This window comes from Peromyscus eremicus, chromosome 15, assembly GCF_949786415.1.
Source record: "Peromyscus eremicus chromosome 15, PerEre_H2_v1, whole genome shotgun sequence".
Lineage (NCBI taxonomy): Eukaryota > Metazoa > Chordata > Mammalia > Rodentia > Cricetidae > Peromyscus > Peromyscus eremicus.
Window position 1 is genome coordinate 56,686,582 of NC_081431.1, and position 25,437 is coordinate 56,712,018.

At 54.3% G+C, this 25,437-nt stretch overlaps 1 protein-coding gene across 1 annotated transcript in view; it reads right to left on the reverse strand.

Moving 5' to 3' along the window:
- Positions 1–4,508: 4,508 nt before the first annotated feature.
- Kif21b (kinesin family member 21B) overlaps positions 4,509–25,437 on the reverse strand; it is a 45,556-nt gene continuing 24,627 nt past the window's right edge. Inside the window, exons 15-35 of the mRNA XM_059280358.1 lie at positions 24,341–24,540; positions 21,982–22,089; positions 21,404–21,472; positions 20,190–20,422; positions 19,895–20,042; positions 19,483–19,677; positions 19,289–19,390; positions 17,622–17,787; positions 17,395–17,446; positions 17,146–17,203; positions 16,097–16,302; positions 15,940–16,017; positions 14,309–14,422; positions 10,272–10,408; positions 9,161–9,341; positions 7,961–8,125; positions 7,573–7,690; positions 6,879–7,049; positions 6,196–6,395; positions 4,956–5,118; positions 4,509–4,663 (exon numbers count right to left, since the gene is read on the reverse strand). Coding sequence (XP_059136341.1) covers positions 5,064–5,118; positions 6,196–6,395; positions 6,879–7,049; positions 7,573–7,690; positions 7,961–8,125; positions 9,161–9,341; positions 10,272–10,408; positions 14,309–14,422; positions 15,940–16,017; positions 16,097–16,302; positions 17,146–17,203; positions 17,395–17,446; positions 17,622–17,787; positions 19,289–19,390; positions 19,483–19,677; positions 19,895–20,042; positions 20,190–20,422; positions 21,404–21,472; positions 21,982–22,089; positions 24,341–24,540 — 2,756 coding nt within the window. The 3' untranslated portion in view covers positions 4,509–4,663; positions 4,956–5,063. The remainder of the gene's footprint in view (positions 4,664–4,955; positions 5,119–6,195; positions 6,396–6,878; positions 7,050–7,572; positions 7,691–7,960; positions 8,126–9,160; positions 9,342–10,271; positions 10,409–14,308; positions 14,423–15,939; positions 16,018–16,096; positions 16,303–17,145; positions 17,204–17,394; positions 17,447–17,621; positions 17,788–19,288; positions 19,391–19,482; positions 19,678–19,894; positions 20,043–20,189; positions 20,423–21,403; positions 21,473–21,981; positions 22,090–24,340; positions 24,541–25,437) is intronic.

The window sequence follows — 25,437 nt, forward strand, 5'->3', positions numbered from 1 at the left end:
CAGGAAGCCACCCCATCCTCCAAGGCAGAGGAGGATCCTCTGTGCCTGCCTAAGAGGCTGGGGACATGGGGCAGGACCGCCCACTGTGTCTCCCTTTGTGGCTAAGGGTCCCTCCCATTCACTCTCCTGCTGGGGGAGCAGAGGCCACTTTGAGAATTCCTCCCCACCCACCCTGAACTCTGGCTCGTTGGGTCAGTACAAGCAGCAGGGACTTGTGTGGGCTCAGAAGCCACTTGGTTTTTCCATTTGGGAACCAAAGCAACAAAAGATGCTCCTGGCATCCTGGCTTATAGAAGGCCTAGAGCCTTCTAACCTCAGATGGCATTAAGGAGTGGGCCAGACTCCTTAACAGACAGAGTGTGCAGAGACAGGGATGGCAAAATAGAACGCAGTTGGGGCTGGAAGGGTAAATCAGTGGTAGGCCGGGTGCTCGGCATGCATGGAGCTCTGGGTTCCATTCCCAGCCCTAAACATGAAACAGGGTGGTGGAGAACACAGCTTGCCAGAGACTGAAAAGCACTGACCCAGTAATAACATCACAGCCATCGCAGAGCTGGTTTGGTATATGAGTGTCTCTCGGTACATTGACATTTCTGCCTTCTCTCTGTAAGTGGCAAAGGAACGAAGCAGGCCCCGTGTGCAGCACACACAGGGAGCCCCCAATCCTAGAGAAGGCTCGCATCATGTGAGTGAAGCAAGGTGGGCGCTTTGACAGCGCAGGCTGATCGAATCCCAGCCCTGTCCTGATGAGCCACTCTCATGTTGTGACTGTCCTCATTTCATAATGAGGCCATCATCTATTACCAGGGCATAGGGACGATCTAGCCCTGAACAGTACCTCAGCACTGTGTGCTTAGTCAATGCTAGTGCCTGCTCTGGAACGATTGTACCTGCAGGCTACATGGAGAGTGGGGAGGAGAAGGTACCATACTTTACAGAACCATAAACTCATCATGGAGCATTGTTCTCCCATGGAGCCCAGTCACAAAGGCCAGTCTCATAGGCCCGCCTCTCAACAACTTCCCATCCCTAAGAAAGCACCACCAGCCACAGGTCAACAGCCCTCTAGCCACACCTCTGCAGACAATGATCATTCGGGTTTTATTTATGACAAATCCTTAGAGCACACACATCCAATTCCAGAACAGAAATGTACAGCATGAGGCTTAAATAACTTTTATACACTATGTACAGTCATCAGCAGAGGTACAAAACATATACACACCTTGTGCTACCATGTGACAGGAGAGCGCAGGGGCCAAAAGGGACCCCCACCCCTACCCCCGCAGCCTGGGCAGGGGCAGCCTGGGCAGGGGCAGCCTGGGCAGGGACAGCCTGGGCAGGGGCAACGGCTTTAAGAGCTGGTGGCAGGGCAGGGCAGGGCAGGGCAGCAAGACATCAGTGGTCTTTTCAGATTTTCAGCAGTACCAACTTCCCCTTTCTGACAAAGCCTTAGGATTGAAGGTGGAGGGGAGGAAGCCAAGGAGGTCAACTGGGAGCTGGAGATGAAGGGGGTGGGCACCGGAGACAGAACAAAGATGTCAAAAAGACAAGTTCCCCTGCACACTCCGTTCTTGCGCATAAGGAGCAGTGAAGACTTGGGAGTCAGGAGGGGCTGGCTGGGCTCAGGGAGGCCCGGCGGGGTCACCAGCCACTGCGGCCACTGCGCCACTGTGCTCAGCGAAGGAAGCCACAACAGCAGTTTCTTGTTTGAAAGGACAAAGGGACAGATGCCCCAGGTTTGGGAAGGACTTCACTGCTTCCTGCAGGGCAGGTCCTGCCCACACCAACAAAGCAGGTTCAGCCAAGGGTGTGTGGCTGCACCCAGCCCAGACTCCAGGGGAAGCCTCCAGGAACTGGGAGAGGGCGGGACAGAGGGTGATGGCCCGATTTCACAGCAGCTTCCTGCCCGTGCTACTACCCCAAGGGGTAGCGGGAGAACGCCCCAGCGAGGTGGTGGCCTCTCACGTGGGTTTGTGCTTTAAACTACCCTCTGCCCAAGCCACACGGCCTCAGACAGTTCCAAGCCTGCAGTTGGTGCAAGGGTGGGAGACTATACTCCCAGATCCATAGCTGGCCCTTTTCAAGTAGCCGGTGGAGGTGCTCTGACCACATTAAGGGCTGGGCTGGGTCGGCCTCTTGTTCTTTGCCTTCTCTCTCTCCTTGGCAGTCTCTAAAGGCTGCTCCAGGCACAGCCTTCCAGGATTTGGCTGCTGCAGAGTCAAATCTCTTCAACAAGAGCAAACACTGAACCGGTTAACACTGGAACGGGTCCTGGCCCGGGATTGTGCAGAGAAGGCCTAAGAGAATGGGGGCAGTAGACAAGTTCCATCCAGGTGGAAGCTGATCAGCTTCGGAAGCATGGATATGGAGGTTAGTTCAGGCGTTGGGAGCCTGGGTCCAGGCTCTTCAGGCTCAGTATGGTGGGGGTACAGCTATATGCATGTTTTTAAAGGCCTGGGGTATGGGGGTCTAGGGAGGGCCCCCTAGCATACAGATGTGGCCTGGGCCTCAAGTCTTAGGATGGGGCACAAGAATATGACAAGTCCCAGAAGTAGACGGGTGAGTCAGCCACACACATGGACATCCCTAGTCTAACTTAAGACTCAGCCCATTTGGGAAAAGCCTCCTGGGCCCCAGCTCGCCCATACCGTCTACCCAGAGACCTGCCATTGTGCTCAGTCACAACCAGTTTATGCTTCCAACGCGTAGGACGCTTGTGCAGTGAGGGGAGCTAGGGGTCTGCCCCTGACCCTGTACCTTGGACACCCTGAAAGAGTGGGCAGGGACTCCACCATTCCCAGGGCACAGCGCAGAATGCCTTGGGGACGATGATGCGCTCAGAGCTCCAGAGGATTTCAAGTTTAGTCAACGACACTCGCTGGGACAGCATAGCAGCCCCGTCATGAGGTAGTGACCCATCAGCAATGGCTGAGGGGACAATGACGGTGAGCACCTCTCACGGGGCTGTAAGACCACATGCTCTGTACAGGAACTGGCCTTGCAGCTATACAGTACAGGTACCCCAGGCTGGGGCAGCCCAGACCGTGGGGTCAGGATAAGTCTCATGTGTTTCCGTAGTTTGTAAACAGTCATGCAGATAGGTTCTGGGTTTTCTTACAGGATGGAAGGTCCAGGCTTTCCATTCGGGTGGAGAGGGGTGGAGGAGAAGACGTGGTCACTTCTGAGCGCTAAGGCAGTTCCTTAGCACTCCCGGGATGAGCAGAGGAAGGAGGATTTCTGGTCATGGCAGAGAGATGGTCCAGGTTCTAGCTGTCAGATGCATCATTGTGAATATCCACTTACCCAGACTTAACACCGTGTCCGGCAGGGGCCACCAATAAGCAGGACGATCGTCTTAGTTTCAGCCTCAGACACAGCTCTGGGATGACTCAGAGAGGGTCTGTCGTGGCAGGGACATCCCAGGGCCACATGGACAGGCACCAATGTACCCGGCCGCAGAGGGAGAAGAGCTAAGTGCAGAGGCGCTACGCTAACTCTCCAAAGTCCACAAAGTCACCATGTCCTCTGAATGGAGCTGAGGTTCACGGCTTCCGGAATGAGACTGGGAAGCACATGACCAGTGAAGTAAGTGTGGAGCAGCTGAAGGGCAGGGGAAGCCAGGGCTGAGGGGTGGAGTTGACCCCTCTCAAGGTCTAATCTTACAAATTTCAGAGTTGTTCCGATAGGGGGCGCCAGACACTGATTCTACCTCATCCCTGCAGCCAAGTCTACAGCCCCGCGCGGGAGAAGCAAGGAAAGAGTATGAACCTCCTCTTGCCAATCTAAAAGGGAGGGCCTTTGGCCCAGGCTGGTTTTAAGGCTTGGAAATCTGTTTCTAGAACAACTAAAGAAAAGCTGAGGAGGCTCCCTGTCCCCTTGGGACGGAAACATAATTAGCTGGGGAGGGGTTAGGTTGGTCTTTATTACCCAACCCGCTACCTAGTGGACAGGACCCCGCTGGACCACACAGGACTCTAGGGAGCATGGGTTCCCTGGTCTTGGCCTGTTGGTCTTGGGTGGACTCTCTGACCCTCAGGGTCTGTGGGCACGAGGCCCATAAGAAGAAGACACATGTGGGCTGTGGGCATGGTTGGCATAAGGCTGCCCAGCATGATGCCAGGCCTCAGGATGGAGGAAGGCACTATGGCATCAGGCGGCCTAGAGACCTGAACTATACTAGAGGGTATGCCGGGGTGGGGCGGAGCCGGGGTGGGGCGGAGCTGGGGCAGTGGCCAGAGCTGCAAAGGGAAGCCTTTCCCTCCTCTGCACACCAAGCGGAGGCAGGGAGGTGGACGGAAAGGGAGCTGGAGCGCCAAAGAGAAGACCCCCCTCCTCCAAGAACAGAGGGAAGAAGATGAGAAGAAACTTCAAGTCAGTTTCCAGGAGGCAACAGCAAAACATAAAAATAAAAAAACAATAAATTAAATAACTGTAGTATTGCTGACCTCCCCCCCCCCCAGAAGAATTGTTTAAGCAGCTTCACTGAGGCCTCAGCAGAAGGGGACCCCAAGGAATGACTGGGCCCCACGGGGGTTGGTTATTGGCGGCCATAGGGCTTAGGGTCAGCTGCAGGACTCGGCTGCTTACATCTGTTTTCCATGGTTACCTGAGAACTACCTTGGTGGGCTCAGAGGCAGGTGCAGTGGCTCCAGAGGTGGGGCTAGGAGACATGGAAGAGGCTAGCTCACTGGAGGATGGATGGGGGGACGGGGGTGTGAGGGGGTTAGGACTGCTTCTCCCTCACAGGGTCACCCTGGGCTGAGGGCTCACAGGAAGGGCAGGAGGACTGGATCAGCAGGATGTGGCCAGTTGGGGGGAGGGCAAGGAAGCATGGGGGGGGGTCATACCCTTTGGCTTCACAGCTTACTCCCCCCCCAGCCTCTCCTTTCTCAGGAGGCAGGAAAGGGACAGAGGGGATGGTGAGGGGAAGCAGAGCAAGAGCAGGGCCACACCCTCTGTCCTCGGTGCACCTGGCTGGTCTGGGCAGGTCAGGCCACAGCTTCCTTTCCATGCTGTGCAGGCCGCTGGGTCTGAGGGTCTGGCCACCCCCAGTCCTAACTTCAAGGGTGGGCTGCTGGTAGCCGCCGCATGCTCCAGAACTTCACTGTTAGGTCACTGGGGAGGACAGAGTGAGGATGGATGCTCAGCTGTCGACGTGAGCCCAGCTGGCTGCCCCCAGAAGTCAAGGCTGGGCAGAGTCCCACCACCCCCGCACGTACGGCTGGGCTAAGGCAAACACTACTCAGGAGCAGTGTGGGGACTGCGCGGGAAGGCTACCGAGCAAAGGGAGGGCCCAGGCCGTGGTCTCCAGGACCCTGCAGGGCTGGTGTCCTGGGCTTTCTTGGAGTTTCGTTTTGCCCAGGCCTCAATGCCTCCCCCTCTGCTCTCTCTGCCTAGGGTTCTGTACCATTCATTGCTCATGCTTGCAAGACAGGCTGGTGGGGCAAGAAGCTGTCGGGCCAGGCAGGGCATGATGGGAGAACAAGAAGGTCAAGAGTCAAACAATCTCATACCGTGAGGAAGCAGCTCAGATCGAGGTGGAGAAAGACAGGAAAAGGCGAGAGGGGGAAGAACGAGCGAGGAAAGGGGAGGGCTTGGGGAGGGGTCAGGGCATGGTGGTGGCGCGGCCCTTTATGGCCAGGACTCGGCGAGGAAGGCAAGGGGTGAGTCCAGGGACGTAATTCCACAGCTTTACCCGGCAGTCACTGCGGGGGGAGAGGCAGAGAGGCAGAGAGGAGAGGTAGGAAGAGATGGGAGGGGAGAGAAGGGACATGGTGGTGGGAACAAGGAGAGAAAAGAAGAAACCCGGCTGAGTAGTGCCCCCGGGACTGGGGGCCTGGCACGGCCTGCACAGGGGGCGGGAGCCGCAGCTGGAGGAGCAGAGTTTTGGGAGGGGCAGGCCTTAGCTCCTGCATGAGTCAGAGAGTGACTGGGATCGCTGGGAGGACAAGTCTTGGCCTGGGGCCCAGTGGCTCCCTGATCCCCTGCCCAGTGCAGCACCCAGGCAGGACATTTGGGTGCTCAGTGCTCAGTGAAGACGAACAGGAGGACTAGAGAGGAGGGAGGGCCCTGCGGGGTTCTGCTCTGTGAATCGGATCTGTGCGGACAGCGGCACAGCCCCGAGCCAGTGGCCAACCTCCTGGCTCTAGGAAGAGGGAGGGGAACAGAGAGGCTCTCCTGCCCACCACCCACCTGGAGGCCGTGAAGATGTGCTTGCTGTTGGTACAGATGGCATTGATGGGGCTGTCGTGGCCCTTGATCTCGCCAATGGGGGTGAAGTTGTCCACATTCCAGACCTTGATGAAGCCCGCCCGGCAGGCGCTCAGCAGCATGGGTCGGCCAGGAACGAAGGCCAGGGCACACACCCAGTCCTTGTGAGCATTGGGGATTTGCTGTGGGAGGGTCGGGGCTGATGAGGTGTAGGAAGGGAGAGGGCCGGCCCCAAGGCCCCAGGAGCACACACATCCCTCTGGCTAGTGGTAGAAGGGATGCTACCTGGCTCCTGGTGCCCACAGTGATTGTGCAGGCAGACCCCGCCATTCCCAGGAGCCAGGCTGAGCTACGCTGTGCCAGGGGACTCAAAAGCCTAGATGGGTCCTTCTGCCCAGTTCCCATATTCAAACTCCTGTATCTGCGCTGCTGGAAAAGTCTTCAGCCTTCAGGAGAGCTAGGCACATTCAAACGGGAAGCGAGGACTTCGTGGAGAGCAGCGTACAGAGGGCCCCAGTGGAATCACCACAGGCTGCAGGGAGAGGAGGGTGAGGACAGCCCGGGAGACTGTCTCGGAGACAGCAGGCGGTCTCGGAGGGGCTCTGCTAAGGTCTGCCTGGGGCCTCGCCCTGGACCATTCCACCTCTCCCTTCCCCTCCCCGAACCTGAATGAGTTCCTGCTGTTCCAGGTCCCACTTCTTAATGCCATTGTCCCTGGAACCACTGAACAGTATGTCTCCTTGGATGGCCAGGCATTCGATACCATCATAGTGAGGGGGCTCAAAGTTGTGGGTTGGGCCAATGGTGCCCATCACACAGTCGCCCAGCTGGAACATCTGCAGAGGAAGAGGGGCAGAGCCCAGAGAGGGGGTGTTTGGGGGCAGGCCTTGAGCACTGCTGGGAGAACACTGCCATAGTCCCTCCCACCTCCATCTCCCTTTTGACCACTTCTTCCCACTTTCTGGCCACACAAAGTGTCCAACCACATCCACAGAGAGCAAACCAAGTGAATGGGGTTTGTATACTTCGGGGTTCCCCCTGTTTATCATTTTAATTGTCGCATCATACCCCATTCGGAGGCTCTACCTGAAATCCTCACCCATTTAGGCTGTTAACTTTTCATTTACGGAATTAATTCTAGGCCCTTCCCTGTCGACACACATCTTCCCGTGTTCTCTGAGATGCCCTCTCCAGCAGCAATTCCCAGAAGTCTCCTTGTGTTTTGTTTATGTGTTCCCCGGGTAACAGAGGGTAAAGGTGGGGTAGGAGGAAATAGTGAGAACGGTATCATTCAGGCCTCAGAGCAGAACTGGCTCCACTCAGACCCCAGTTAGCGTCAAGGGAGTTACACACACGTACCTTCACATAGTGGTCCTTGGAGCCAGTCACCACGAGGTCATGCTGGTTCGAAGTCTGAGTGACTGTCAGGCACATCACTGGGCCGATGTGGCCGGTCAGTTTGCCAATGGGCTGGAACCTACCGTGGGGAGAGACCCAGCCGGGGATAGTTGGTGGGAGGGAAGCCAAGGACAGAGCAGGGGGTTGGAGGGAATCTGACCTGGAATAGATAGGCCAGCCTTTCTCCCCTTCAAAGCAAGATCAAGGACCAAGGTTTTCAGAGGCACGGGACAAGCTCATAGTGTGGGGGACTGGAGGCAGAGCAGAGGTCCTGCCCACCCTGGGGTGGCCACACCATGCTGAGGCCTGCCGACCTTCCCGGGGCCTCTTCTCCTGACATCTCACTGACCTGTTAAGCTCCCAGATGCGGACAGCATTGCCAGAGGCCACATACAGCATGGTGCCTGAGGGGCTGAGGGCCATCTGGTTAATCTGATGCTCGCCCTGGGCACTGGTGATGGCACGTGTGGATGTGGCTATACAAGCGTCTCCTGAGATCACCTGGCCCGAGGATCTACTCAGAGAGAAAAGAGCAAAGCCAGAGGTCAGAAAAGTCTATATCCACCCAGGCTAGGAAATGAATAAACTTCACTCAGACCACTTCTTCTAGGATGCCTTCCCCTAGAAGCCGGACCAAAGGGAGAGCTACACTCTACCCAACATGTCTCTATGACCTGTTGGGGTGCACGGGCAGGTTTGAATAGACTGAGTAAGAGGCAAGGGGCAGGCTCTGAACCTGGTCCATGTAGAAACCACTTAACTTCTCTGAGCCTCAGTTTCCCCATCTGTTGGAAGAGGTGATAATATTCATTATGTGTACTACCCCTCCCCCAGACTTCATAAAAAAAACAGCTTTAGGTTCACAGCAAAACCAAGCGGAAGACCGTTTCCCCATATACCTCTTTCCTTCCCAACATGCATAGCTTCCCCCATTGCCAACACCCCACACCACAGCCTTTGCTACAACAGGCGAACCTGTAACAGACACATCACTCAAGCTCATCGCATACAGTGGGGCTCATTCTAGGCAGTCTGCATTCTACAGGTTCAAATGTGTGACTGTTGACTACTGCATCATGCAGAGTAAGCTCACGGCCCTAAATATCCTGTGTTTGCTTTTCAAGTATCAAACTAAACAATTTGTGGCTTACAATGCACACATAAGAACAGAACTTGACTTCTGGAGACTTTGTGTCCCTGCTCAGGACCATGGTGGGTGGCTCATCTGTGAGGCAGGTGGCTGGCCTGGTTTTGGAGGCTGCTGCCCCCTGCTGGTGCTTTGGATTCCTAGGGCTATATATGTAGTCCATCTCAAATGGTAGATCTTGGAGGATTGAGACAAAGCCAGGCAAGCCAAAGGCTCACCAACCTGCTGTTCAGAGACCGTCTCCCTAAAACCGCATTTTGCCCCCCTGGAGTCAAAGCAACCCTATGGACCAGTAAGGACCTCCATGCGCACCTAATCGGGCTGTGATTAGTGGGCACCTAAGTGGGGAAGCACTTTTCTCAAATGCAGTCTGGTAAAGCAGGCCAGGAGTGTAACACTTACGTGAGGGTCCTAATGCACTTGGCTGAGTCCCGGATGTCCCACACTTTGATGTAGGAGCTGGACACAGAGAACACCAGCCCGGAGTGGCTGCAGTATTTGATAGAAACCACGTTGTTGGGGTGGCCCTTGAGAGCCGCGATCTCCTGCCCTGTTACCAGGTTCCACATCTTGCAGCTACGGTCTGCCAGAGACAGGGAAAAGGCCATGAAGAGGAGCTGATGTCAGGAGCCAGGAAGCTCCCCCAAAGGAGAGTGGGAGGTCACACTTAGTGGAGAGAGACATTTCAGAACGTCCAGTCTGAGGGAGAAGCATGCACGCATGTGCAGTCTCATTAAAAAACAAAAAAAAAAAAACAAACCAAAAAAAAAAAAAAAAAAAAAAAAACCTCAGGAGATGGACGAGGAGCTGAGAACTTTAAATAATGATGAGTTCTCTGATCATTGCTGAGGTGTCCTGGCCTGTAAGAAAATTCCTACAGATTCACTGCTTATTAAATGGTCAAGTAGCAAGCAAACACGGAAAAACTTAGAACCAGTCCGTCACACCTCAGTTGACATTCATCCCCTCTCCTGTATATATAAACGTGTGTGTGTCATATATACGCATACATATGTTCCTATGTGCATGCACAGGTCCCTATTATGCATGCATGCTACAGATTTGTTCTTTCTTCTGGTCAGGTCTTCAACTTTTTTGTGGTGATTAGTAGTCGGACTGTGAACTCCTGCTGCTGAGACCAGAGGAACTGACGGACGTAGGTGCAGAGACGACGTGGGGGAGGAAGTGTTGGTATTAAAGAGCAGAGCTGTAGGGCTTCAGAGAAGCTTCCCAAAATGTCTAAAGGTGGTCTGGAGGAGGCGGGTAGTGGTAGAGCCCGCAGGATCATGGGGGAGGGGGAGGCTCAGCCAGGAGTGGGTTGACCGAGAGCCTTGAGCGGAGGAGGCCAAAGACAGGAGTGGTAAGCAAGTTCTCCACATAGCCTCAACTCTTGGGGGGTCGAGGCGGGGGAGGGGGGCTCTGCATGCTGTTGCCTTCACAGCCCACTCTGGAAAAGCAACGTGGAGTGGGTGAGAGGAACCTAGCCCCACTGGCCCCTCAAGTCTCCACGCACCTTTGGACCCCGTGAAGAGCAACTCATCGGTGGCATCCAGGCAGAGGATAGGCTTGGTGTGGCCCTCGGCCATGGAGACGCACTGCAGAGGGGCCGTCCGCGCTCCCTTGGCGCCGCCAATGGGGGTGATGATGCCCCTTCCCGGGAGAGAGGGAAAGAGGATGTGCCAGTCAGCCAAGGAGAGCGTGGCCAGGCTGACTGAGGCACACGGGAGAGAGGGGGGTCTGGGCTGAGAGGGGACGATGATGAATAACGAGAGATTCCCGGGCTGCTAGCAAAACTCCACCACGGTGTCTGGGAGCCAGAAAGAGCTGTGCTTGCCATCCTCAGCCCTGCCGGAGAAGCCCATGCCAGGCATGCTGGAAGGAACAGGATGGGGAGAGGCTACCTAACCTGGAGACAGAGACAGGCATGCAGCCGGCCCTGGGGCCCTGGGGCTCCCAGCAGTCTCCATGCTTCTTCGGCAATCAAAAATGGGGAGAAGGCAGGAGAGAGGAAGGGTGTCCAGGCTGTCACCCTCCCCACACGTCATTTGCCAGTCAGTGTCCTAGGGCTGGCACCTTCCAGCAGGGAGGCGGACAGACACCTACACAGAGCCTCGAGTTGGACCCGCATGGCCAGACCTGTGTCTGTCATTTACAAAGGGATAAATCAGGGCTGGGCACAGACCTGTTATCCCAGCACTTGGGAGGCTCAAGCAGGAGGATTGCTGTGAATTTGAGGCCAGACTGGTCTATACAAGGAGCTCAAGGCCAGCCTGGCACACATAGGGAAACCTGTCAAACACAAGCAAACCAGCCAACAAACAAAAAAAACACCGTCCCCTAAAAACTCCACAGGGATGGATCAGGCAGGGGACTGCAGCCCAGCTGGGGGCTGGGATTCATGGGCCTCTCTGGAGCGAGCCTGCCTGGACCTGCCTGGACCTAGAATGGTCCCTGCTTGTTCTGCACAATGTTCCGGGAACAGGAATAAGGCCGAGCCAAGTAGCGTAAGGGTTTTGCTATGTCTACCTCTTGGGGTTCTGAGGATGGTTTTTTCTTTCTCGAGAAGGTCTTTAAGGATGAGACCCAGCTAGGTTACATCAAAAACCACATTTTAGCTCTTCAAAGGAGAATGCTGTTGCACACAGTGGCACAATGGTTGGGGCGGTTACTGAGATGATTGACATCCACTTGTAGCACTCGTTCATGGTCCTGCCTGCAGAGTTGCCTTGGCCAGGAGCAACACCAGGACACTAGTCATTCATGCCCACATGCCGGATAAGCACATGCATAAATAGCTCCCTGCTTTTGCTCCCAGCTTGTGATGTGGCTTTGGGCTCAGTTAGGCCAAGATCGCCATGAAAATGTATCAAAAGGAGTTGATGCTCTAAAGAGACTGGCGTATTGCTGGTAACATCTATTGGCAAGGCCTCACTGCAGAGGATAAACCAGTGGTGCTAACCATGGTATGGCAGACTATGGTAAGCAGAGAGCATGCCTGGAGAGCTAGAGGGAGCTCTTGGCCTTATGAGAGAGCCTTCTGCTGCCAGGGTCCTAAGTCTTCCCCCTTGCTGCGGGGATCTGTGCTCAGTAGGCTTGAGGGACCAGCCTCTGGCTGTCCTGTGGGCTTGTGAAGGGGAACAGACAGCCACAAGCCGTGGGCTAAGAGATACAAGCAGCGTTCTGTCTCCCTTGGTGCCCCTCAGAGCTGAACTTTGCAAGCAAGACTCACCCACCAACACAAGCTAAGTTACAAGAACCGCAAACAACCCCCAAAGCCAACGGCACTCAATCAAAGACTAGCGGGCTGACAAGGTCCCCATGGTACCTCTTGCTCAGCAAAGCTCTGTTCCAACTCCAGTCCAACCCAGGCTTCCACGTCCCTCCCCACCTTGCCCAGGGCAGGAGGGAGAAGAGAACAAGGCTAGCCACAAGCAACTGCACCCTCCCCCATCACAAGCCCTTAGCTCTAGCCAGGCATGGCATAGTCTGAGGCCATGGGGTCACCATGAGAGGAAGGAACCATGGGGCAAGAAGAAGTCTCAGGAGGGCCATGGATGTGGAAGGGGCAGGGGCTAGGAGAGGAGGGGCTGCATGCGGAGGACAGGGGTACAGGCAGGAGGGACTGGTGTAGCGTGAGGCCAAGAGAAAAAGAAGAGAGAGAGAGCAAGAAGGGGAGTCAAACATGAGAGACATTCTGTGTGTACCTCAGGACCTCCGACAAAGAGGAGTCGCTGTCATCAGACCTGGGAAGGGCAGAAAATTAGCTGGATTAGGGGAGAGAGGAAAACACACACAGGACACTGGTAAACAGCAGCGACAGCACAGCGGGGTCAGAGGGCGGTTATTCTCTTCAGGGAAGGCAGAGAGAGGCAGCGGAAGAGGGCCTTCGGGGAGAGTGGTGGGGTTGGGGTGGGGACAGACTGGCCTGGGAGCTGGGAGAGTCCCCCAGCAGCGGACCACCAGGGGGTCTCTCAGCTAGCAGGGTGGGGGTGAGGAGAGGGCCACAGGAGGTGTGGGAGGCCAGCCCACTCTTGGGGAGATGGTTCCAGGGCTCTCTTTGCTAGTTCCAAGCTCTCTGGTTGGCCCACCGCGTAAGCTGGGGCCGGTTGTACCACCCGGGCAATGCGCAAGCCAGTCCAAGGACACAGGAGGGCCCCACTGCTCTTTCCTCCCCTGAGACCATGTCTAGAAGCTAACGCTGTGCTGCATGTGGGTCCCAAGAACGGACCACTGGATAGGACCTGAGCCTGTAGACCAGGCCCGGATGGGCAGAGTCCGACCCCAATTCATGGGGGTGGGGGAGGACAAGTAAGATGGATGTAGGGGCGCATGCCTGTAATCCTGGCACTTAGGAGAATAAAGCAGAAGGCTAAGGGTTGGAGACTAGTCTAGATACATGTCAAGACCCCATTTCCAAAACAAAGTAAGTAAATAAATAATAACAAGTCAATTGCATGGCACTTGGGAGAGGTGCATCAGGATTGGGGGTCGGGGGCACGCCTTCCACAGCTTCTTTAGTAGGAACTGAGATGACGTAAGCTTGGGGAAGAACAGTACCCAGGATGCTGACCTGCTGGGTCTGCCCCTCATGGTTTTAGCATCTAGGGAGCAGCGTTTTGAGCTAGAAGGGGATGTTTCTGTGAGAGGGTGGGAAGAGCGTGTATCATGAACAAACGACAAATGGTCTGTAACCTAGGGCTCCCTTGAAGGTCACAGCATCCTTGCTCCTCATGGCAGGAAAGCTTTCAGGGGGAAAGAAAGGAGCCCTTTGGGTAACTATAGAACTGAAGATGGTCACAGTGGGCTTGGGGAACACCGAAATGAAGCCAGGAATGATGAGGTCCTCCCCAAGCAAAGTCCCGTTGTCACGGTTAGCTAGAGTCAGCAGTCCCAGATTCTGGACCGCTTTCCAGGCAAAAGCCCCTGGGCTCTGCTTTGGACCATTCTTATGCAAATCAGGGAAGACAGACAATTCTTGGGCTGATTGACAGTTTGCATGGAATCATGCACGTACAGCAGATTGGGAAGCAAGGCTGAGCACCTTATGAATATAGGGATGACTATGAAGAGAATGACCCCATAGCAACTACAGCATCACATCAGGAGCTGTGAACACAGGGAGCTGAGCCTGCCACGTGGAGATGACTCAGTGGTCTCTGTCTACTCAGCAATGCTCAAGGATTCCTGGGGCCTTGGATAAAGCTTTCGCAATCAGGTAGAACAGTAGCTGGAGCTTAAGAACAGTAAAGACAGCAGACGCGGATGAAAGGGGCACTCTAGAACACACTCTGCTATGCTTGCCCCCACGGCTACCACTCCTGACTGTCCCACTCTAGTGAGGTAACTTCCATCTCTTCCTTTCCTGGCACCCCAGCATGCTTGGGGGAAAGGAAAGACCCTCAGTCAGTACAGAAAAGATGAAGAGTACCAAGGGCCTCATGGCTCAGAGGAACTGGAACAGACCGGCTGGAGTCTACCCAGATGACCCGCCCCCACAGGCTCCCTCCCAGCCTCGATGCCCTCCGTGGCTCTGCTCCGGCCTGCTCTTACTTGTCCAGTGCTGACCCCGGGCTCTGATTGCTGGTGAGACGGGAGAAGACGTTGCGGTCATTGCGGGGCCGAGTGGGAGGTGATGACGGAGGTGTGAATCCCATGTCTGTGGATCTGGGAAATGAGAACAGAGTCATCATCCGTGACCACACCCTATCCACAAGTCCCCCCAGTGTTAGGCTCCCAATGATGAGGTTTTTAAATATTTATTTCGTGTGCGTGGGTGTTCCGCCTGCATTTATATCAGTGTACAGGCCAGTGCCAGAAGAAGGTATCAAACACTCTAGACCTGGAGTGACAGGTGGTTGTGAGCCCCTGAGGGAGCTTGGAGTTGAACCCAGGTCCTCTGGAAGAACAGCCAGTGTTATTAACCACTGTGCCATCCTCTCTCCAGCCCCTAGATGCTGTTCTCATGAGTTTCGCCTACTCTTTGAAATTTGTTGGTAATCCCACAATCAGTGCTCCTGGTCATTTTCTGTGTGATCCTCAGACTTACAGCAAGCTCAAATGTGTGTGTCCTTCTAGCTGAGGCTGTCTCCACCCTGATCCTGGAAACAAGTGTCCTGTTGATGCTCTAGTTACTGCCTTTATTTATTATTACATTTTTGTGTTTCTTAGTGAGGATTTTTATTTGTTTGTTTTGACACATGATCTCACTATGTAGCCCTGTCCGGCCTGGAACAAACTATATAGACCAGGGTAGTCTTGCTTTTGCAAGTGTGTATGATAATCCAAGAAGCATCTCAGAGGCTTTAACTGGCCTCTGCCTCTACTTTCTGGGTGCTAAGATTACAAGTGTCGGCTACCATGCCCATTTCTGAAACAGTCCCAGAGCATACTGCAACAGTCCGCTCTGATATTGCTAAGCATTAGAAAGCTGAGAAGGATTAGACAAGCTTCGTTGGGGCCTGAGTTACAGTGCCTGGGTGAGCTCTATCAGTCAATGGTATACAGTAACTACGGTGTCTTTATTTAAACAAGGTGATGCAGACATCATTGAAAACGTGATCAGCTCCTCACAGGAGCCTCGCCCGCCATCTACCCTAAGAGCAGTTCCAGCTCTGAGTCTCTGATTCGGTGTTCAGAACAACTTCAAGGAGCTGAACTGTGAACCATGAGATCTGACAGTTTCTTCAAGGGAAAGTCTATGACTTTGATGGCCTGCTCATTCCCCTCTTTGGAAAGCTGTCTTTACATTCCCCTCCCTTTGGATGGGCATCTTGAGTTCAGCTTGATCCTCAGACCACAATTTCAGGGTGTTCTCTGAGTCCACAGATGAAGTCTGTTAGGCTACAAGTATACAGATGTCCTTCCAACTCCTCTCCACCGAGACCACCTGCAAGCCGGTGCTGTGGGCATCTGCTTTGGTGAAGAGGGAAGGCTGGAGTGTGGAGCAAGTTTTTCACAATGATCACTCTGAGCACAGATTTTCACAATGATCACTCTGAGCACAGACACCTCACTATTTAGCTGTGAAGACCACCCCACCTCTTCAGAGTAAGTATAAGACCATGGGGCCATAAAGGGCTGTGTTAGCAAGTGTGTATGATAATCCAGAGAAGATTCTCAGAGCCAGGCATGCACCCAAGGACTGGACAGTGACTTGAACAGATTCTAGAACATGCTCTCACCTGATTGGCTGCCCCCGGTCATAAGACTTTCTTCGGGTCAGAGGGGATGTGTCTGTGCCACCACGAGACTGCCGAGGGCTAGAGAAGAAGGGTCCAGTGAATCTGAGACCTAACTTTCTGCCCACCTTGACCCATGTACCCGGATCCCCCTCCTTACAAAGTGCTGCCCCGGGTGGGCAGGCTGACGGTCCGTGAGACCTTGTCCCGGTAATAGGGGTCCCTGATGGAGAAGCCCACTCCATCCTCTTTGATCTCAACGAGGGAGGCCAGGGACTTGGTGATGTTCTTGGTGGAACTATCCAATGGGGGTCCCAGGCATTCCGCAGACACAGCCTTCATTTGGGCAGATAGCTTAGGCTCACCCTAGGAAAGGAAGGTGCGTGGACCAATTTGTCCAACTGATGGACCACAGAGGTAAAGAACTGAGCCTGATGATACGGACCTACTATCCCAGATGCATGGGAGGCTGAGATTCTAATGAGAGAGAGAGAGAGAGAGAGAGAGAGAGAGAGAGAGAGAGAGAGAGAGCGAGCAGAGGACCTAGCTCAGTGTTGGTCCAAGCTCCAGTGTGGAAGATGTGGGTAAATCCTGAGGGAAATGATACTGCCTGGCCTGAGGGAGAGTTGCTGTTGAAAGAAGCCCTTTACCATGCAGACCAGACCACAGAGTGTCCATCCAGACTGATCTAATCAGATCGCTCCAGGACTAGGCAGAACTCATGGCTCGCAGTCTGCACTTTCCCACATCTGACTTAATAAGTCTTCAGGGCTGGTGCGTCACTAATCCCTCACCGTTGAGAAAACTTTCTTACTGTGGACTTCAATGCGGTGGAACAAATCATCCCAGGAAAAAGAACTAGGGCTCTAGAGTCAACTTTGACCTAGAGTCTTGGGCGAGGGAGGAGGTGTTCTGTAACGCGGGGTCTCTGGATACAGTGATGTCACTAGGTAGAGTAGAAATAGGCTCTTAGGGGCTCTGGGCGTTTCTCCCGTCTTGAAGAGAATGGGCTACCTGGTCTACATAGAGAATTCTAGGTTAGTCCCCACCCCACCCCACCCCCAGTGCCAGGAGATCCTTCTTGGCATCTCCATTTCTTCTGTGGACAAAACTGAACTGGGGCTGGAGACATGGACCTACACTCATAGGAATCAGGCTGGGAGAGGTTGGCCCTACTAAACCCACAGCCTGATTCCCAGCAGGGCTTACCTTGAACTTGAAGTCATCGTGGCTGGTGGAGCCTTTCATGGTGAATGACTGGGAAAAGCTGACGAAGAAGGCAGGAAAGTTCAGGGCCGTGATAGTTATACTGTAACTCTCTAAGTCTCTCTAGGACTTAGAAATATGGGTCCCCAAGAGCCTGAAAACCCAGCTTAGCCCTGGGGCCCTGCGGCAACCCTTCCTCCATCCCCAGGTGCGTGCTGTGAGGCACCGCTGACTTCCTGCTTGAAAACTCACCTTCCCTCAGAGAACTCGGAGACTTCCTCATCTGTGCTCACATAGCCGTTCTCTGAGGGAGTGGGGGAAGGAAGGGAGAAGGTGGCTGAGAGACCCTGTCGGAGTATGTGGAAAGGGGACACAGCCCTTCTCCAGCACCTCACCCACTGGGATCACAAGGCTTCTGAGGGAATTCTGAGGCAGGGGAGTTTGGGGAGCTGGAAAGCCTTCCCCACACCAAAGCATACCCTGCTGCACATTACAGAGGAGGGCCTGCAGCTCAGGGTGTGCCTCGGCCTTCTCACGCAAAGCATCTAGGAGAAGGTGGTTCTGAGAAGCGCCTGCCATGTCTGTTTGTCTCAGCCGTCCTTCCAGCAGCCGGATCTGGGCTTCCTTCTGGGCTACCTGGAGTCCCTGGGCGCAAAGAACAAGGCCTGGGCTCACTCTTCCTGGCCTGTGCTTGACGCTGTAGCTGCTAGGCACCTACACACATAGACATATACAGACACACACACACACAGACATAGACACACACACAGACACAGACATACACACACAGACATAGACACACACACACAGACACAGACATACACAGACACACACACAGACATACACAGACATAGACACACACACAGACACACACACACAGACACACACACACACACACAGACATATACAGACATAGACACACACACAGACACACACACACAGACACACACAGACACACACACGGACATACACAGACATAGACACACACACAGACACACACACACAGACACACACAGACATACACAGACATAGACACACACAGACACACACACAGACTCACAACACAGACACAGACACACACACACAGACACACACACAGACATAGACACACACACAGACATAGACACACACACAGACATAGACACACACACAGACACACACAGACACACACAGACATACATATACACACATACACACACACACACACACACACACACACATTAGTGAAGGCCACTCTAGCATATACTCTGTTACGGGTGGACTTTCAACATAGAAGTCCCAACCCCTGTTACCTTAAAATGTGACTGTACTTAGAGACAGGTCCTATGGAGTGGGAAGCGGGATAATATGAGGTCATAGGGGTGGTCCCTAATACAGTATGACCCGTGTCCTTACAATATTAGACCATGACAAGCCACAGAGAGGAAAGATCACGTGAAGACACGAGAAGAAAGAATGGCCGTGGAGCGAGGCTTCAGAAAAACCACCCAGCTGACACTGGGATCCTAGACTGAGGATTTCCCTGTTGCACCAGCCCCACGGTCTGTGACATTTTGTCACGGCAGCCCCAGCACACGAACACAGTCCCCTAAGACGCAAAGCATCACTGAGGAGCCACTGGGGGTCAGCCTAAGAGTTGGGCAGGATGGCCTCCCAACCTCTTTCCAGTTAACTCTATGCACACTAGCTGGTGTCTGTCCTCAAGACTCGTCCCTAGGACAGGAAGAAACACATTCTCTGGCCACGGATCAAGGAGAGGGGCCCAATGACTCCTGGTGCCCTGGTAGGCAGGGGTGAGGGTGGGGGGGTGAAATGTAATTTTTGTTTCCTGCTCCCCAATCCCTAATGCACACACACTTCTCCCTCTGCCTCCAACAGACCCGAGCCCAGTCCTGCTGTGGATGGGCCTGGCCACCTTTAACTGAAGCCGTGTAGTGTGCCAAGGCCCCTATGTGCAGCACTCTGTACAACCAGCTACAAGCTCTGTATTGTCAAGGCTCCTGTTTTATAGCTGCAGAATCCAAGCTTGCAGGTTCAGTAGCTTGTCCCGGCCTGTGAATGACGCAGGTGGGAGGGAGCCAAACCCGTGGGCTTCACCACCAGGGTATGTGACGCCTGCCCAGCTGCAGGGGAGCTGCCAGCTCACCTTGTCAATGGACGCCTTGAGGAAGTTGTCCAGCAGTAGGCGGGCTTCAGCTAGGGAGCAGGAGCTAATGACCACTGATGTATCTGTCGAGTCCAGCTCCTCCTTTTGGAGACCAAAAGAGCAGAGACCCCGTCACACAGGGCTGCCAAGCCCACTCACGGTGACCACCCCACCCCGCTGGGTCCCGTGGGTACCTTGGTCTCCTCCAGCTGCACGATGGTGGCCTGGCAGTCAGTGATGCTGTCATTGATGTAGTCAATATTGGCTGCCAACACTTCGATCTCCTCAGCCAGTTCCTGTAGCCCCTTCTCCTCCTCGGGGCTCTCAGCCTGCAGACGCTCCCGCTTCCTCCGAAGTGCCTCCTGCAGGAGGAAGAGCTCCTCCCTTTTCTGGGGGGGGGGGAAATTTGGGGGAGGACAGTGATGGAGAAAGCATCTCACACCTAGGCAAGCCCTGCCCACAGCTCCTACACCAAGCCACCCACCTGCCTGGGATCATCCAGAGGTCAGAACAGGCATGAGGAGCAGAGGGTTGGAGACAGGGGAAAGAGTAAAGAGCCAGAGAAGTAGGAAAGTGGGGTGGGAGAGATGAGGAGCGAGGTCCCACCTTTATGAGACGCTCCATGTCAGCCTCCAGGTTGACAATGGTCATCCTCTGCATGACGATGTCGATGATCCTCCGCTCCAGGGACTGCCACTTGAGTCTTGCGGCCTTACTGAAGCTTTGGCTGGCCCCCTTCTTCTGGAACTTTCTCCTGGGAGGCAGAGGCAAAGGGGCCTTGGCTGACCGCTCTGGACCTCGGAGGCTCTACTGAGCTCCCACACAGTGCCCGAAGCAGACGGCCCCGGCACCAGAGCACTTGCTGGATCTCCTGCCGACAGGCACCGCTCACACCCCTCACCTGGCTGGGCGGGTACCGTTGACAGTGGCTGCAGGGTGGTCCCCCAGGAAGTGGTTGATCTTTCGGTTCCACTGACGCACTATGCTGGAGACAGAGCGAGCTCCCGATTCAGCCTCAGACGAGGTCGTACTGGCAGACACCTCAGCCCCAGAATCCAAATTGGGGGGCTTCGATCCTACACGCCCAGCCACTCGCTCTGACATGGGCTTCGCCAAGCGCCTCAGGGCAGAAACCTGGGCACAGTGAGGACAAGAAGAGGGGACCCAGTGAGCAAGGAAGACTGGAGCTTCAGGAAAAGCCTGGCTTGAGGTGTTGGGGAGAACAAGGGCAGCTTTGTGCATGCCTGAGCCTTTGGGACTGCAAAGGGAAAAGAAGTCTGTGACGTAAGATAAACACAAGAGATGCTTGTCTGTCTGTCTGTCTGTCTCATTTTCTCACTCTCACTCTCTCAAAGGTGTGTGTGCATGTGCACACCTGGGTGTGCATGTACATGTGTTCCCAAGCATGTGGAGGCCAGAGGTGGACACTGGGTGTCTTGCTCTATTACTCTACCCATTGTGTTTTGAGATGAACACTGTCAATGAACCCAGAACTCTCCAATTAGCTATACTGGCTGGTCAGCAAGCTCTGAGATCCATCTGTCTCCACCATGCCCAGTTTTTAACGTGGGTGCTGGGGATTAAAACACAGGTCCTCATGCTTCTGTGGTGAGTAACTTACTGACTGGGCCATCTCTCTAGCCCCTTTTTTCTCTCTCTTTTTTTTATTGTTGTTTTGTTTTTTGCTTTTGAGACAGGGTTTCTCTGTGTAACAGCTCTGGCTGTTCTGGAATTCACTTTGCATCAGGCTGGCCTCGAACTCACAGAGATCTGCCTGTCTCTGCCTTCTGAGTGCTGGGATTAAAAGCATGTGCCACCACCACCCAGCTTTTTTCCTCTTTTTAAAACGACCAACCAGGCACTGGGGATGGGATGTGTGTATTCTGCCTTCTAGGCTTGGCTCACTGGTTGAGAAGTCATTTCTCACAGGCTACTACAATTTGGCAAGGCTGTGCTCATGGAATGAAAGGAGATCCAGGCCACAAGTAGCATAGGTCCCCTTCTCCACCTCCCATCCCCCCACCCCCACTCCCTGCCCCTTATTGCTTCAGAGGAGAGCAACTTGGGAGTCAGAGCCAACCCTGTACATCCAGCTGGGCTGATGAGAGCACTCACCTCCTGGGTTTTCCTCCTCAGGACTATTTCCTGCTGACGCTTCTGAGACTCCAGGGCCCGTATCTGAAACTGGAAGAAACGGGTTGGGCCACACTCAGCGACCAACAGCCCTCTTGCTGTCCAGACAGGGCTGGAGACAGGCTGGGCGCTCTATAGCCAAAAGCTCAAGACTTTCTCGTGTGGGGATCCCCACACTGCCAAAATGTAGATAAAATGATACTCGGAGTTGCACCCTTCTGTCTGGGGTGGCCATGAGGAATTCCTGCCCACAAGGACATTTCTCTTGGCTATATCGCCTACCATGAACATGAACCCGGACTAGAGGCCCAGTCTTCCTAGGCTACTTCTTCTGGATCTGAAGCTCCATGTGTCTGATTTTGCTGGTGACCTTAGGAAATTCACACCCTTTTCTGGACTCAAGTTATTTTCTTGCGCATGCAGGGGTTGGGACAGAAGTCAACAGTGGCTCTGCCTGTCTGATTGGCTGTATTGTGCTGTTGTCACTTGGAACAGTAGGAACCTGGGGGGGGGGCGGTCCTTGGAAGGGAAGGAGGCTGGAAGCTCAGGGGAGCTCTTACCTCCTGCCTCCGTTGTTCTTTCTTGAGCTGAGCAATCTCCCGGTTCCTCTTGGTCTCCACCAGTCGCCGCCGCTGCTGCTCCTCACGCATCTGTTTCATGAGGGCCACCTGGGATGGCAGAGACGGTGGAGGTGAGGCAGGGCCGGGCAAGAGTGGCCCATGGGGCTCAGTCATGGCTGGTTGTGAGGACACGGGTCAGGGAGGTAGCCCTCTAGGCATCACTGACTTGGGGGTCTGACACATAAGATTTCCTTCCCACTCATCCTGAGGGGCTCAGATACCTTGACAAGCTGTTGAAGAAGTGGCCTTGCCATTTAAAGTCTATCCCAGCCCCCACTGAAAGCCACCATCCTCAGGACCAATCTCATAGTGACAGCCACATAATGAGAGCTTGCTCCATGGCAGGCCCCATCCTTATGACTCTCAGATGAGAAAGGAAAGAAATGAGCCTTCGAGACAAAGTGACTAACAGCCACAGAGCTAGGAAGAGCTGGCTAGACCTGGAGCCTGGGTCATCTCACTTCCCCGATCCAGGCTCCTCGAGGTAACCTGCACGTGTGTCTGCATTCCTCACCGCAGGGAGGTGAGCGCATGCTCGGCACAGGACAGTGCGGAAATGGGCCTCCGTGCTGAGACAGCATTGCTCTGCAGTTCTCCTGCAGGAGACCCTGAAGCTGTGGGCCTCTCTCAGCCAAGATCTGCAGGCACAGGCTCTGCTTACAGTCCTTGGCTGCTCCTCTTTTCACCCCTCTAGGGAAGAACTGGGGCCCTGCTCGGGCACCCCTGAGATAACCCTAGGCCCCTCTTCTCCACATGTCACAAGAGCGTAATCACAAGAGCGGAGTCAGGTGGGCAGGGCTAGGTCCTGGATGAAGGGCCTCAGAGGTCTGAAAATGAAGAACATACATGTGTGGATGCCTCTGTCTTTGTACCACGTCTTGGGCATTTTGGCTGTTTTTTCCAAGTTTCAGGACCCTGTGAGAGTGTTCCCTTGTGAGGTTTTCTAGGGTCATTTCCACTCAAGATGGGAGCTGGCTAGGAGAGTTGGACTACCTGAAGAGGCACCAGTAAGAAATCTGGGGGGGGGGGGAGCGTGCTGGAGGGGGCACGAACAAATTCAAGCCTGTCAAAGGCATGTTAAAGTTGCCTCAGCAGAAGGCCCAGGCCACAGTGGACTACAGACAGCCTAGGGATAAAGCTCACCGGGCCCTCTCTGCATTACCAAAGGGCTCCAGGGGCCCAGAGGACTCTGGGTGTTTGAATCCCAACTCCTTCTACCATCAATGGCATCATGTCTACAGGGTGGAGATGCTGGAAGTGAGAATGGGCTCTTTGGGGCCATGATGGATTGATCACAGCAAGGCAGGGCGGGGCTTCTTCATCAGTGGATGGAGGCTCTAGACCTGCCTGGGGGACAGAGCCCGCCCAGGTACAGATCCATTTCCTCTAAAATCGATTAACTTTGTCCTTCCTTCCTGTATGCACTGGTCAGCATCAGCCAGCCAGCCGTCAAGACATAGTTCCTAATGGCTCCTGTTCCATGAGTCCCCAAAGGACTCAGCTTGCTGGGGCTACCACCTTTGCCAAGCTTTGTTAGGGATCTAGCCCCAGAGCTTAGCTGTGGAGAGCTGGGAGACACCAGAAGCTAAAGGCCAGGGCAGGAAGGTCCAAGGGCGATGGGGGATATACATAGAGCAAGGATCTGCGAGCCCCAGATACCACAAGTTCAAGACCTGAGCCAGTGACATCAAAAGAGCAGGACCCTACAGACTGTGCCCTGTGGGCTACAGCCAGGTAGAAAAGGGAGCCCAGAGCCACCAAGAACACACACCAGTTTGGAACATCAAAGGCGGAATTTGCATGCCAGCACTACACATCCTGGTAGCAGGGATCAACTTCCATGAACACAATGGAAATGCTGTCCTCCTTTCCTAAGGATGGAATGTGACTGAGCATGCAAGATGCCTAAGCAGCAAGAGCTGGCCATGGTGCCAATTATTACTATGACGAGAGGCTTCTTCCAAATGAGGCCTTAAGGCTTCCTTGTGCAGGCAGGAACTCTAGTACAGCTATAGTGCTAATATACTTATATATATATATATACTAATAAACTAATAGTGCAACTGTTAGTCCAGCTTCTCAACACAGCGACAGCATTGAGCAAGGCACCTGCAATGAGACCAGTACTGGATGAGGTTACTGGGAGGAAGTGTGCATGATTGAGGCAGGATCGAATCGGGTGATGCTGTGTTCAGTGGAAGATCACACTTGACGGCAGTGATCATATTTAACGTGGGATGCGGATTCTAAGACACCGCACAGGCCCCTAGGCCCCCTACTCCTCGTGTCCTCTGCCTACCTTGGCCTTCTTCATCTCGGCGACCTCCGCTTGCAGCTTCTTCAGCTCCCTTTCGTAGCGGGACTGGTTCTTGAGGAGCCTGGCATGCTCCTTCTGAGCGGCCTGCAGCTTCTGCAGGTCCCGGTTCATCTCGCGCAGCCTCTTCTCGTAATCCGCCTTTATCTTGTTGGCCTTCTCCTCCGTGTAGCACTCCATGGTGCCTGAGAGCAGCGAAAAGCAGTGTCAGAGCTACAGGCTCCCCGGCTCCCACTAAGTGTGGCCTCAATGGGGAGAGAGGCCCTGGGTTCTATAGCTGGCCTCTCCCTGAGCCAACTCCTTCATTTGAACAATGAGGATGTGGGTTCAGCAGCTGCCCTGGACCCTTTCCTGCTCTGACATTCTATTGTCCCGTAGTGTTTTTAGACTGAGACCTCCATCCCTGGAGAGGTGGTGCCAGCAGGAAGCGGAAGGTTAACAAGAAGAACTGGTCTAATGGAGCTTCAGGGGAAGGAAAAGCTGGCTCCTCACCAGACGCTCCCACCACGGCGGCGAAGAGAAGTCCCCAACCGCAGGTCCAACCCGACTTCCACCTTTCATTCCATCTCAGAAAACCTCACTGCCTCCTGCCCAGAGGCTCGAATCCCGAGACACGGCTCCCGTATCCACCACACTGCCTGTCCACACAGCCAAGTCTTCAGCTCAGCCTTTGAAATACTTGAACCTGACCACATCTTACCACCTGTCCAGTCTGCCTCCTCAGTGGTCTTGCTTCCACTTTCCTCCTCCCACACAACAGCAAAAAAACGATGGTTTGAAAATGCTTTTGAGTCTTGTATCACCTCTCCCTCAAAACTCTCTACCCTCTCCATTCTCTAAGTCAAGGAAACATCTTAACAACAGACACGACCTATTCTCCAACTAGTCTAGACCGCCATTCCACCAACATGCCAGGCACACGGCTGCCTTGGGGGTCTTAACAGCTTCTGTTCCCCAGGTCTGGAATGTTCTTCCCAGTGCTAGTTCTGCTCTGTGCTGCCAGACTCCAAGGTTACCTTCTCCATGTAGTCTCCCACGGCCCAGCCTGCCCCACCCCTAAGTGCCTCACCCCCCTTCCATAT